Raw genomic sequence first — 13,903 nt, 5'->3', positions numbered from 1 at the left:
TCATGAGGGAGGGGGAAGGGGGAGGGAGGGGAAAAAATGAGGACCCGATGCCGGGGCTTACGTGGAGAGCAAATGTTTTGAGAATGACGAGGGCAATGAATGTACAAATGTGCTTTACACAATTGATGTATGTATGGATTGTGATAAGAGTCGTATGAGCCCCTAATAAAATGATTGGAAAAATAAAAGAAAAACAAACAAACAAAAAAGTAAGGGTGTTACATTAAGGACTAAAGTGCACGTGATGCTGCCATTTAGTTCCAATGGCTTCATATGCATTGATATGGAATAAGGATGACCGAAGGAGAACTGAAGGATTTGAATTACAGTGCTGGTGAAGAATATTGAAAGTAACACAGGCTGCCAGAATGCTCCTTAGAAGCAAAGATGGCAAGACTTCATCTCACATACTTCAGTGTGTTGGCTCACAGAGTTAAGATAACCCTTTGACTGTTCGCCTCCATGATCCTGTGACTGTTGACCTTTCTCAGATCTTAGCCTGCTTCATTCACTTGGACTCGTTCTATGAGGGACCGCCTCCTCTACGAAGCTTTCAACTTCATTTCTTCTTCTTTCCTGCCAGCTGGATTAAATCCTCTTTTCACACGCTTTCAAAAACTGTACTATTGCATTGATTTAGTATTATCTATTTAAATGTATGCTATCTCTACTGCGTAAGCACCGAACTGTTAACCACAAGATCAGCAGTTCAAACCCACCAGCTGGCCCATAAGAGAAAGATGAAGTTATAGAACCTTATAGCCTTAGAAACCATTTATATAGGTCTCTCTGAGTCAGCAATGGGCTTATCCCTACCAACGATAGGAATTAATGCTTTATTCATCCCTGTCTGTTTGGTGTTTGAGGTGGTTAATGTTATTGAAGTGAATGAATGAGTTAGTAAATACGAGAGGATGCATGGTTGCTAGCTTCCAGGGCATGTATTTTAAAATCTGGAGCTGTGGTAGAGAGGTGGTGTAGTCTTTTTACCAGAAACATGTCCATTGAGTTCCAGGGAATCCAGCCTAGGTGGTGGAAGAGAAGAAGCATTTTGACTCCAGGATGGTTACCCGACAAGACGAATGAGGGAAATATAGTTAGTATATTATTCATGAAATATTATTCATTTAAAGCGGAACGAGCTCTTTTGGCTTGAAGGGATCTTGGATTTTTCAAATGAGGAAACAGATCGCATACAATCTCTATACCATTTTTATTGGTGTCGTTGCTGATGCTATGGCATAGGCTTTAGAGAGAGCATTGCATCTGGGGTCAAGAAATGTGATATTAAAACCATAGTTTGCCATGAAAAGTTTAGAGATATTGGAGAATATGCCTAATGTCCATGAGCACCTCCCTTTTTCTATTTTTCATCAATAAACAAAGGCGCATAATGCCCTCTAACAGGGCATTATGTAAACTGGCATATAAAAAGACCTAGTGTGGTAATTAATATTATCTAAGCTATTAGACTTAGTTTACCAGGACACACGCTCCCCCAGTATGTGAGCAGAGCCCGTGAATTCCTGCTGGAGTGTTTTGTACTGCTTGACTGTGTTGCATGATGTTAGTAAGTTACCATGGACCAGCACCAGTTGCCCTTGCGTCCATTCTGACTCAGGGTGACCCCTGTGTGTCAGTAGAACTGGGTTTCAGAGGACTTTCAGTGGCGGACCTTTCAGAAGTAGAGGGCCAGGTGTCCAGGTAGACTCTACCCTCTCAAGCCTGCTGGTTAGCAGGCGTGCACATGCACCTTGTACAACCCAGGCACTCCAGTTAGTCACCGCAATTATTTTATCTTGGGTCTTTGTAAACACTTTATGTAATTTGCATTGGTTGGTACTCTCTGAAACAGATCCATTTACCATATCCATTCAGCCAGCCTATGCCTCGGCAATAATCCAAAATGCATTTTGTGGATTGTGTCTGTGTGAGTCTGTTGGTTGTGGTCCACTGTAACAAAGAACTTCCTTTTCAATTCTCCCACCTCATGCTTGCATTTCTTTGATTTTGAATCTGAACCATATGTAAGGGCGCTTTGTAAAGTTCACGGGAAAATGAAATTGAAAGCAAATGGCATTTTCCCATGAACATTTTGAAACCCTGCTGCATTTAGCTGGTAAATAGTTGTGTGTTCTAGTATGTTTGCAGGCCCTGCTAAATTCATAGTGCATTTAAAGGAATTAAGGCCTGTATAAAGCAAAATGATTTGGAATGACCTTTCTATGGAACATGTTTTTTTCCCCCCAGAATAATTTAGAAGAAGATGAAGATGTAGAAATGAAGAATGGTATAACCCAGGGAGACAAACTACGTGCCTTAAAAAGTCAGAGACAGCCACGTTCCTCACCAGCTTGTGCATTTAGGTAGGTCCGTTATGAACTTCCTTTTATAGTGTCCTTTCTCTGTGGAAAAGGAGCCCTTGTGGGGTTGGGGGTTAGGCGTTGGGCTGCTAACTGCAAGGTCAGAGCTTCAAGCCCCCTGCAGCTCTGTGGGAGAGAGACGAGGCTGTATGTTTCTGAAAAGATTCACAGTCTCAGAAACTCTAGAGAGAGTCAGTATGAGTCAGGTTTGGCTTTGGCTTTTCTTTTGTGTATAAAACCTTTGCTGATCTCTTTCGGATATCACTCTACCTCTCAATGTCTGGGGAATCACCATTTGTAAGTTGTACCATGTTTCGTTATTTATTGCCGTCACTGTGGGGAGTAGCTGAGCTTTAGATGTTTATGGAGAGCAACAGCCTCCATCTCAGCCACTGGAATTCCACTGTAAACTGCTGTGTGGTCAGTTTTCTCTGGGGACTGTATTCCTAATTCCTTTTGGAATGCCACTTTCCTGTGGGAATTGGCTAAGGCTTTGTGTAGAGACTAGAGTGTGTGGGAAGTATTGCACATTAAGATTTGGTGTCCCCTAACTATGGGCATACTTCATTTTAACTCCAGACAGCCCTTGTTTATTTTGAGTTTTACTGCTTGAAGGTTTGGGGCCACAACCCTGTTTCAAGCAAGTCTGTTGGGGCCTTTTTCCCAACAGCGCGTGCTCACTTCGTGCCGCTTTGTCACATGTGGATGACTCTCACAATGTTTTGGACTTTTTTTTTTCTTCCTCTCAATGGGATTGCACACTTCATAGTGTAAAACATACGTTTTATATGTCCTGGGGAACCAAGAAATTCGTGACTCCACTTTATTACAATATTCCCTTTATTGTAACCCAAACTTGCAACATCATTGAGGTATGCCTCTAATTCCTTAGACTTCTTTCTATTTTGGAGGCATGAGTAAGGGAATTTTACCTGTACCCAGAAAGCTCTAAATCAGAACTTCTCAACCTGTGGGTCACGACCCCTTTGGGGGTCCAACCGGCCCTTTCAGAGGGGTTGCCCGATTGATAACAGTAGCAAAATGACAGTTATGAAGTAGCAATGAAAATAATGTTACGGTTGGGGTCACCCCCACATGAGGAGCTGTATGAAAGGGTGGTGGCTGTAGGAAGGTGGAAAACCACTGCTGTAAATCCTCTTGAGTTTAAAGCTTGAAACCGCTTATCAGAATTAGTTCATGGTAGTTGACTTCTAAGCCCCACCCACCTGTGAAACCTACTGAGAATTCAGGTTGGGTGAGGAAAGGCTTCAGGATATGTGCTAGTGTAGAATGTTATAAATATCATGAAGATTCTTTATTATCATTTATGAAATGGGTCCGAGAATGACTATTTCTTTGAATTTTAATTAGGACACCGATAGCAGGAGGAATATCTTGCCAGTATGATTAACATTTGACAGCACCACAGGGGTTTGGATTATCATGATTTTATCTAGGAAGATTATAACACATAAAGCCAGATTGGGTATGGTATTTTACGTGTTTCTAGTACTGATATGCTAATCTCAGATATAGGGATTGGTATAGCTTGAAGTTGAGATATTCATTTTCTTGAATAAGATGGAAACAGAAGCGGTGGGAAGCCCGATTTTTAGTAATAACCACCAAATCCCACCAGAATGTTGAGGAGGAGCAGCATTCACTGAATGCTTGCACTGGACCAGCGGCCAGGAGGTCACTTAGTTTGGATATAAGGCTGAGATGCGTTCGCATAAAAGGATGCATCATGTCCTCATGTGGATTGGTTGCTAGAGGTTACAAAGGTGAAACCATTCCCCAGTGGTGGGTTGGAGTGAGAAATGGAGTTGAGATTCAAACCCCGTTAGTTCCCTTTAGTTTATGTTCACTGGAAGGTTTTTCACGCTCAGTGTATGTGGCAGTTACATCATCTCTGGTCAATTTGTGAAGGGGTGGAATCTAGCCTCTCAATCAGGTTGTAGCTTGATGACCTCATGTGGGGGCAAAAACAGATAATTAGCTCACTGGAGGTCAGATATACACTCATTCCTGCGAGACATTCCTATTGACAAGCCAGATGGAGCTACACTGATAGAACCAGAGCGAGGAGCCATGTGGAGGCTCACGTCAGCGCTGAGATGAATTGCTTCCACCACCACTGGAGCCGCAAGACTTCCCACCCACTGGCCTGTGATCTTCCTGCACTCGACAGCATTGCATGTGTTGCATGAGTCTGAAGAGGAATTTACAGACTGGTCCTGGACATATGGGCAAATATTGCACTTAATGGACTTGTTCTGGACTGGGCTGGGATATTTTAAATGTGCAGTTACTCTTTATATAGATCTCTTTGCTATACACATATGAGCGCCTATGAATTTGTTTCTTCATTCTACCCGGACTAACACATTATGGTACCAGGAATGAGGTACTAGATAAACAAATCATAAAGATGGAGAGTGATGCTTGCTTGATCTCTCTTTCATGGTTTTTCTTCTTTGGCTAGCTGGAGGTCAGCTTATGTCTATGCGTGTGTCCATGCAGTTTACTGGGTTGTTTTCTGGAAAGAACATGGGAAGTTGAAGTTTTGATTTCTTTTCATTGGTTGTAGTCTTTGGTTATTCCTGTGTGAAATGGCAAAAATAAATGTGATTGAGGTAGTTAGTTTATTGTGCCAACCTGGTCAAGAAACACATCTGTGGTTAATTGAAGGGCTGAGAGATAATGGCTCCGTGAGCCTCACCTTTCTAGTTCTCGGGCCACTTGCTTTGTGATAGTTGCACCAGGATGCAACTGCCTTAGCAGTTCCCTGCTTCAGCTTGCAAGGCTGACTTTCTGCAAGACATCCCCAAGGAGAAGCCACATGGACCTACCCCGATGCAGCCCTGGATGCTGGAGCACTCGTGTAGAGACCCCTGCCAGCACTGAGATGCTTACACATTCACTGATTGGGCTTCCCTTCTGCAGTCGGCGTCATGGCATGTGTTTTGTGAGATGGAGGAGGATTTTGTGGATTGGTGTTGGACATATGGGTTAATGGGTTAATGTTGGACTTGTGGGCTTGGGCAGCACTGGATTGGGATGTTTTCTTGATGCACACTTAACCTTTATATAAACCTTTCTCTTATACATGAGTTTCTGTGGATTTGTTTCTCCAAAGTACCCAGACTAACACAGTGATTAATGTATATTTTGAGCTCAGGACAAAATCTCCCCTTTAATTTCTCAGAGCTGCTTAATGAAAATGGCTTATTGAAAGCCTGGTTCTGGCTTGATGCTGTCAGAGCCCTAATCCCTTACTTTGTATCAATGAAATAGTTTATATAAGCATTAAGATAGACTAGCTAAGGATTGAACTTGACTGTTTTAAGAATTCCGTTTAGGACCCGATTCTACTTTGTTTATATGGATTTCTTCTGCTTATTGTTATTGACATAATGATTGATAGAAATGGCTATTGGGAAGGATGAAAATAGAAAGCGTGTAAGCTCACTTGCCTTCAGTCATTAAAATGGGATGGTTAAATGGTTTAGGACACGCCTGCAAAGAAGGCTCAGAAAAAACAACCCCTCCCAGTGCTGAGTGCTCAGGACGTTCAAAGGTGAAGAGACTTCCCAAGGGGCTTTTGACAGACTTAAGAAAAAAGGAACTCTTTGGATTTTTTACTTTTGCACTAATAGTTTGTGGTTGAGGTTGGAAAAACCTGGAACCATGAAGAAACTCTCCTCTCTGTGACTGAATATTAAAAGGAGCATGTAGGCAGGCTGCAATTCTTGCTAGATGACCACCTGGATCCACTTGTTGAGTGGAAGTGAGAGAAAAGCAGCAATAGAGAGATGGGCTGATTCTGGCCACTGACACCCATAGACCTGGTTTACAGGAACTAGAGGAGAAGATGAGAGTGGGTTGACTGTCTGAAGTTCATGACCTAGCACAAGGGGGCTAGGGTTGTTGAGAATTTGTGACAGTGCCCATGGTCTAAAGGTGAAGCGACCAGTGGGCAATTTTGTGAGGCTAAGAGGCAACCCACCTTGAGTTGACCAGAACCCAACCAGATACAGAGAAGATTTTTGAGCCTGTGAACTGGTGCATATTGCTGCTGACTTTTTGCATGGCCTGTCCTGATGTGACTTTGCTTATGGATGCAGAGAAGATTCTTCACACATAGAATATGATTATCTCCTCAGAGCACTAGGTTGATGCAAGTGGACAGTGTAGAAATTGGATATCCAAAATGGGGTGGATAAAGGCATGACGTGGCTGACTGACATACTTTCATAGGTGGGGGAATATAATCATAGGAATATGTTCATTAGGTTATGGTGTAGGCGTTCATATAAATATGGAATATTTTTGTTTTGTTCACTTTAGAATATTATATTTAAATGAAGCTTTGGCACATTTTTGAATTGTATGCATTTTAGTTTTATCCTGTTAGGTGCAGATTTAATTTTATTATTGTTTTGTTAAAAATTATGTATGGCTAAAGAGTTGTATAAAAGTGTCAAGTTGACAAGAGGTGGGCTGTGACAGTTACATATCTCTGGTCAATTTGCAAAGGGGTGGAGTCTGGCCTGTCAATCAGGTCACAGTTTGATGATTTCATTGGGGACACAAACCAGAGGTAAATAGCTCACTGGAGGTCAGATACACGCTCACTCCCTGCGAGACATTCCTATTGACAAGCCAGATGGGGAACTATGCTGATAGTGCCAGAGCCTTGGAGCTGGAAGAGACATGTGGAGATCCACACCCGTGCTGAGATGAGTTGCTTTCACTACCACCGGAGCCACAAGACTTTCTACCCACCTGTGATCTTCCTGCACTCAGCATCACTGCATGTGTTATATGAGTCTGAAGAGGAATATGCAGACTGGTCATGGATATATGGGCTAATATCAGACTTATGAACTTGATCTGGACTGGGCTGGGATTTTTTTTAATGTACAGTTACTCTTTATATAAAGCTCTTTGCTATACATATGGGTGTCTTATTAATTTGCTTCTCCAGTCTACCCATACTAACACAGTGTACAATATCAATCTGTGTTTTTTTTTTTAAATGATGCACCATGTCTTTCCCTTGAAATGTTAAGAAAATTACTTTGGTTGAAAAATTAATTTGAAGTAGGGTTTATATTTATTAAGAAATCAGCAAGAAGAGGCATAAGTTTCAGGAATTTATAACTAAATAAATAGGCAAAAAAATGAGAGAAATCTTACTTCCAAGACAGTATGGCTTGGACCCTTCTTCATCTTCTTTTACTTTTAGTCAGAAATTTTCTCATTTTTTTTGAAATTAGTTTTCTGAACATCCTCCTCCAACATTCTTTATCCTGAGTGGATGCAGCACCATGTTCTGATGAAAAATTCGATGTTACAAATAAAATTCATGATGAAATGAAATCAGTTATGAGTAAAATAAATTTCCTGCAGGTTTTAGCATTATTTTTAAAGGGGCAGACTATATATGTATATATTAATGAGTATGTGTATTTGTGTCTATCATGAAGGAGATGAATATATAGGAACAAACACACACCTCCTTTTGTAAGGTTTTCCCTTTTTTACCATTCTAATATTTTTACTGATCTGATTTGATATGCTTTGCTTAAGTATATGAACTTGGTGCTATGAAAGCTTTTGTTTCTGATTTCTTAGGTTGGATGATATAAAAGGGCAGCCGAGATCAGCCTCACAGCCTTTCAGGTACGGTTACTGAGGTTGAATTTCTAGTAATTTCTATGTGAATACAAGGAACCCTGGTGGCACAAGAGCTATTCATTGAACTGCTAATCACTTAAGTCAGTGGTTCAAACCCACCAGCCACCCTGTGGGAGAAAGATGAGGCTGGCTGCTCCCATAAAGATTTAAAGGGCCAGAACCTCAAAGGGACAGTTCTGCTCTGTGCCATTGGATCACTAAGTTGGAATCGTCTCAATGACGGTGTTTGGTGTGGTTTGGAATGTGTAAAGTCTATGTTTTAGATAAATGATGGAAAGAAACTGCGCATTCATTTTCACTTAAAAGATGTTTTCCCTTCTCCTCCATTCCATATGGTTACAATATGCTTTACTATTAATGCTCATGTGACCAGGATTTTATGTTCTCTCAATGCCCTGCAGTGCTGTGTGGTTCTGGTAACAATTGTAGCATGCCCTCTGCTCCCAGCACGCTGTGGGCCTGGGGTGAACGCAGCCGCTTTGCAACTTCCTTCTCTCGAGTATTGGGTTTTTACCGTGATTGTTGCCCCCATTTCTGTTAGTCCTCCTTCCCTCAATTTTTGTTATGTTCCCAGCCACTGTATTTTGATTTCCTTCGCTCTTCCCCATCCAAACGGGAAATAATAGTATTTTCCTCTAGAAGAATGTACTCTGAATGCCCTGGGAGGGGTACCAGGGATCTTGTATGGGGCTTGGCAAGAGCAGTGGAAATTTGGCCGACACTGGTGATGAAATGGGAGAAAGATGCTGATTGGGCTTCCGTTCTGTTTTTACTCATTAGGTGGAGGGTTGTTTAGTGGGGGCAGTTCTGAGAGGATCTTGGCTTTCCTGACGGTGTGACCTGCTATTTTGCACACGTTTTCCTATTCTTGGTTCAGAAGCAAACCCTGTGCCTCACTAAGCCGTTGTTTGGGCAGAGGAGTGCAGAGCACAGCATCTGTGTGTGAACAACAGGTAAAGCCAGGGTCCAGGTGATTTGTCCAGGAGAAGACGGAAAAGCACCGTCTACAAACGAGACAAAGGTGTGGATGCAGCTCAGTCAGGACATCCAAGGGGGTCTGTGACTGGGGTGGAGACCCCCGGTGGGAACGTGTGTATTGGAGAGCTTCCTCAGGCAGGGGCCAGACTGCTGCGGGGTTATAAGCCACGCCAAGAAGTTTGCACTGTTTAGGTACCAAGGGACAAATAAAGGATTTAAACATCAAGTGACAAGATTATGTTTATATGTTCAATTTTGCTGGAGGCTAATCAAAACTTGAGGTGTTGAGGAAGAATAGTAGTTTTGAGTTGTCAGGGATGAGAAATAACAATGACCTTACCGTGAAAGGGGAAGCTTAGATTGGAAATAGAAAGGAGCAGGATCCAAGTGCCTCCAGAGGCATGAATGGCAACGAAGAGGAAAAAACCAAGAATGCTGAGCCTGTGGTTCAGAGCAGGGCTTTGAACCCTGAGAAACTGGCTTGGATTGGAGCTCCAGTGCTGGTACTTGCTAAGAGAGTGACTTTCAGCGCCTCCCTCGTGTGGTGGGATGGGAGCTCTGGTGGGTACAGGTTGGGCTGCTAACCACCAGCCGCCCTGCGGGAGCAAGACCTGCGTTTCTACTCCCGCAAAGAGAAACCCACAGGGGCCGTGCCGCCCTGTCCCAAAGGGTGACTGAGTTGCAGTCGACTCAAAGATCGTGAGTTTGGTTGTTGGTGGCGACAGCACTCCTAGATACCTCCCTGGGTTGGTTTCAGGAGTAATGAAAGTCTGGCAGGTCCCGGGAACAGTACTGGGCACATTGTGTGCTCTGTTAAGTGTCAACCACTGTTGCTGTCACCATTGTTAATACCTGTCAGGGCATCTTTAATGCACATCATTGATCAGGTCCTGATCTCTGTGATGATACCCTAGTCTTTGTGTGTGACATTTCCCCCGCCTTTCTTTACAAAGATTGAGCTCTTCCCCACAAGGATCTGTATGTGCTCTGAAGACCTCGAAAGGGGCTCTGTCCCCTTCAGCGACCGCCAAGAGGATCAACAGAGGTTCTTTGTCCTCAGGAGCCAACGTAAGAAGGTAATTGTCTCTCCCCCTTCCCTCCCTGGCAAGTGCATTTGGCGGTGGTGGTGTCAGTGCAGGGGGCCAGGGACGAGGGAGAAGACACGAAGGGGGCTGTGATCCTAGTGAGGTCTCTGTTCCAGCGTCACATTGCTGGGGTGCGGGAGGGAGTGTCCTTTCCTTGTACTGAATCTCCAGGTTGTTTAATGTTGGCCCTTTAAATGGAGTTCAGCTGCATATGCAGGTGATAAATGATATTGTCGCGTCTTTCCTCATGTACACAGGCAGATCTAAAACAGGGCCATTCGGTATAGACATTTGTGAACGACTGTGTACAAGTTAAATCCCCCAGCTGGTCTGCTTTTTACTCCCCTTGTAAAGCCTCCTTCCTTTGTTTCTTACCCCAGAACAAATAGAACCCCGGGCCCTCTATTTTAAGACCGGCCCCCAGTTTTAACCGGCTTCTGGGGTCTTTACTGCCGTTGACAGAAAATGTTGCCGTGTGTAATAGCCGTAGACCACATACTTAAACCGCATCCAGAGTGATACAGAGCCATGCTGTCATCATTTGTATTGGTCGTCTTCATCACATTGCCTAGTGTCGTACATATGTGTTTCGGAAACCTAAGTATACATTGTCGTCTATGTTTTTGTCTCCTCCCCCCCCCTTCTTCATCTGTGTTTCCCACTCAGCTTTTCCATCAACTCCCGGCTAGCCAGTTCTCTAGGGAACTTGAACGCTGCCACAGAAGATCCCGAGAGCAAAAAGACCTCAGCATCCTCTAAGCCAGGTTTCATAGCCAGCCCGTTCACCAGCCTCTTGAATGGCAGCCTCCAGCCAACAGCCAGAAATTACCCCGAGCTCAACAACAACCAGTACAACAGAAGCAGCAGCAGTGGGGGCAGCCTGACCAGCCACCCCGGCCCCCACAGCACCAAGGCAGAGGAGCCCGGCACCACCCTCCGACCCACCTACACCGGGCTTTCCTCTTCTGCAGCCAGGTTCCTGAGCCGGTCCATCCCTGTAAGTTCGCAGACACTGTCTCTCGGTTCTCATAACCCTGAACGCAACTTTTGCGCCTTGCCCTCCCATCCAAGGCTGCCACCAAAGAAATTTAATAGTGCCAAGGAAGCCTTCTGACCGACGCCTTCCCTCTGTGCTGTGAAACTGCCTCAGCACGCACATCCCGCTGGCTCCTCGTCAAGTAAACGCCCAGTTTCAACTGGTTTTCTCTCTTCCTTTCTTTTCCTTTCTCCCTGTCCCCTTTTCAGTGGCTTCTCTTCCAGGAGCAGCAGCATCTGTTTCCTTCATCACGGGCACTGTTAGATGCCTTTTCACTTCGAGCCCCTGGTAGCAGCAGCTGGCTCAGGTGATAGACATACAGTATCTGGTTTGGTGATGGCGGCGATAGGAATTGTGACCTCCCCCACATCCTCTGTGAATGAATGACTTCCAGAGTAATTAAAGTGTAGACTGCACTGAGTGCACTTACCTTCTCAGAACTGAGCCATGAATATCTCAGTTCCTGCAGGCAACGGACCCAGAAATGATGAGGTGGCTTTATAGGTAGGTAATGAGAGGTAGTGGGAGAAGAAGGCAAGATGTTGGAATTAGGTGATGCTGTGCTTAAGCATGTGGCTGCTGACTGAAAGGTTGACAGCATAAACCACCAGCCACTCTGCAGGGGACAGATGGGGACAGTTTTGGACCCCCTCCAGGACAGTCTTGCTTTGTCCTCGGGTCACTATGAGTCAGAATCAACTTGATGGCAGGGGGCCATCATTCTAGAGAAAGGCAGGAAGATGTCCCCATTACCAAGCTCCCTTTTTAATGACCAGTACGCTCGGTTAGAATAAAATTTACTGGTTCCTCCGCTACTATGAATCATGCATTTGGAATCTGTTGGAATGTGAGTTTTGATTTGAAAGGAGGACAAACAAAATGGGAAGGAGAAATAGAGCATCCACAGGGTCGAGGCGCTAGGGTGAACCTGGAATGCACTCATGGATGCCCAGCCGTGGCAGTGCCTTGAGAAGGCCGCAGTCTGGCAACTCTCGAGCATTTCCTCTGCCATTGTCCACGTGGGGTGGAAGGCTGCTTGCCGCCCCGGGAAAAGAGGGGCAAAGAGGATGGTGCTGCTCCCTGGGAGCACGCTCGGCATCCCAATGAACCCAAACATTGTGCCTGTTGGCAACCCCCTGGGTTATAGAGTAAAACAGATCCGTCGGATTATTATTATGATGTCATTTTTGTTATTGTGGTAAAATACGTATGCAATACAGCTTTACATTTTAACCATTTTTTTCTTGAACATTTTTCTTGTGGTTTGAGTGTAAGTTTACAGGGAAAACTAGTTTTCCACTCAGCAGTTTGTACACATTATGTTCCCTGACATTCCTTAGGATCCCATCGTGGTGAAAGCCCTCTGCTTACTTCCTCCCTCTTTTCCTTGTTGGCGCTTTCTCCTCTTCCTATCCCTTCCTGTCTTCTGAGCTCTCTTTTGGGGCAAATGCTTTTTTTTCTTCTCCTGATGGATGGTTATGAGGACCACCTTTCTCATGGGTGTGAATGTTGCCTTGATAGGCCTGGTTTTTGTTGGCTGGAAGGTGACCTCTACGTGTGGCTTTAGTTCCAGATTTGAAGGGTGTCAAGGGCCCTGTTCTTTGGGATTCCATCAGTCTCAGACTAGCAAGTGTGCTCTTTTATATGATTATGAATTCTGTTGTACATTTTTCTCTCCCTGACTCCAGGAACTTCTATTGTGATCCTGAGCAGTCAGTGGTGCTAGCTGGGTATTTGTCCAGTTCTGGTCTCAGACTAGTGAAACTGGGGTTCGTAGGGTTTTCTTGGTTATAATCTTTTCCCCCTTTTATTTATTTTTTCCTATAGAGAGTTTTATTGACATATAGTTCACATTATTAGGTTTTTGGAGTGGGGTAAACCTCGGTTCTTGCTACACGGCACTGAAAGAATTCACGTTGCAGAAACATTTTTGTAATCCAAATGAGCTTTTAAGAAGGAACAGAGAAGTTTCAGGTTTTACAATCTGAAAAGGGTACAAGCTATTTCTGGAAAGTGTGCCAGGCTGTGCTGGGTTCACAACTGGGTGTGAACAACCACGGGAAAAGAACACCCACTGTGTGGAACTGGAGCATCCCCAGAGGCCAAGAGCCTAAGAGCAAGTGGACCCAAGTAGGCCCGGAGGAGGGCCTGAGGGGGCAGGCAGGTGCATGCATGCCCCGCATGCTGCAGGCCCTCTTTACATCATGCCCTCAGCAGGGGCGGAGCAGAAAGAGACCAGCTGGCCAAGAGGGGATGCCAAGAGAGCATGCAGGGCTGTGCTTCCTGCCTCTCTTCTGTCCTGCCATCTGGCTGCGGGGAGGCATGGTTGAGAGTATTGGTTGACTCCATTGGCTGGGTTTAGGTCCACCTGTGTGATGTACCTAAGGTGGGTGTGCCCAAGGTATTGGTTTTACTTGGGCCTAGGGGGCTTGTGTCTGCGCATGCTCAGTTGGATTTCCCATCGGTGTCCAATTAGTGCCTGATCTCTTTCCAACCCCTGTATGTGGCCCTGCCAGACAAGTTCTGTTCGCGCAGGCATTTGGGGGAGACAGCCCCACTTTGTCCCTAAATCTAGCTACCTTTCATTATCATCCAATGTAGTTGTTCAATCATATTTGTTTAGTCATCACCACATCATTTTTCTTCTCATGTTGTTAGGGCCCTCTTTCCCCACACACCCCTGCGTGCCCCTGGGCAATTATCAGTCCAGTTATTGTCTCTCTAGATCTACATATCCT

At 44.6% G+C, this 13,903-nt stretch overlaps 1 protein-coding gene across 4 annotated transcripts in view; it reads left to right on the top strand.

Annotated features, from left to right (window-relative positions):
- The window catches only part of CDC14A (cell division cycle 14A), a 181,231-nt gene that overhangs the window by 149,733 nt on the left and 17,595 nt on the right, over window positions 1–13,903 (top strand). For 2 of the 4 annotated variants that reach the window (XM_045292117.1, XM_004699231.2), the window contains exons 12-15: window positions 2,251–2,366; window positions 8,004–8,051; window positions 9,998–10,120; window positions 10,796–11,126. In XM_045292117.1, the coding sequence (XP_045148052.1) occupies window positions 2,251–2,366; window positions 8,004–8,051; window positions 9,998–10,120; window positions 10,796–11,126 (618 nt within the window). Of the gene's footprint in view, window positions 1–2,250; window positions 2,367–8,003; window positions 8,052–9,997; window positions 10,121–10,795; window positions 11,244–13,903 lie in introns of those variants that run through there. The other 2 variants (XM_004699230.3, XM_045292118.1) reach the window with 1 other exon arrangement.

The sequence above is a fragment of the Echinops telfairi genome, unplaced genomic scaffold (assembly GCF_000313985.2).
Source record: "Echinops telfairi isolate 266 unplaced genomic scaffold, ASM31398v2 ScPeMD7_443;HRSCAF=831, whole genome shotgun sequence".
Classification (NCBI taxonomy): domain Eukaryota; kingdom Metazoa; phylum Chordata; class Mammalia; order Afrosoricida; family Tenrecidae; genus Echinops; species Echinops telfairi.
The sequence above is the reverse complement of the archived record's forward strand: the minus strand, read 5'-3'. Positions and strand labels throughout refer to the sequence as shown.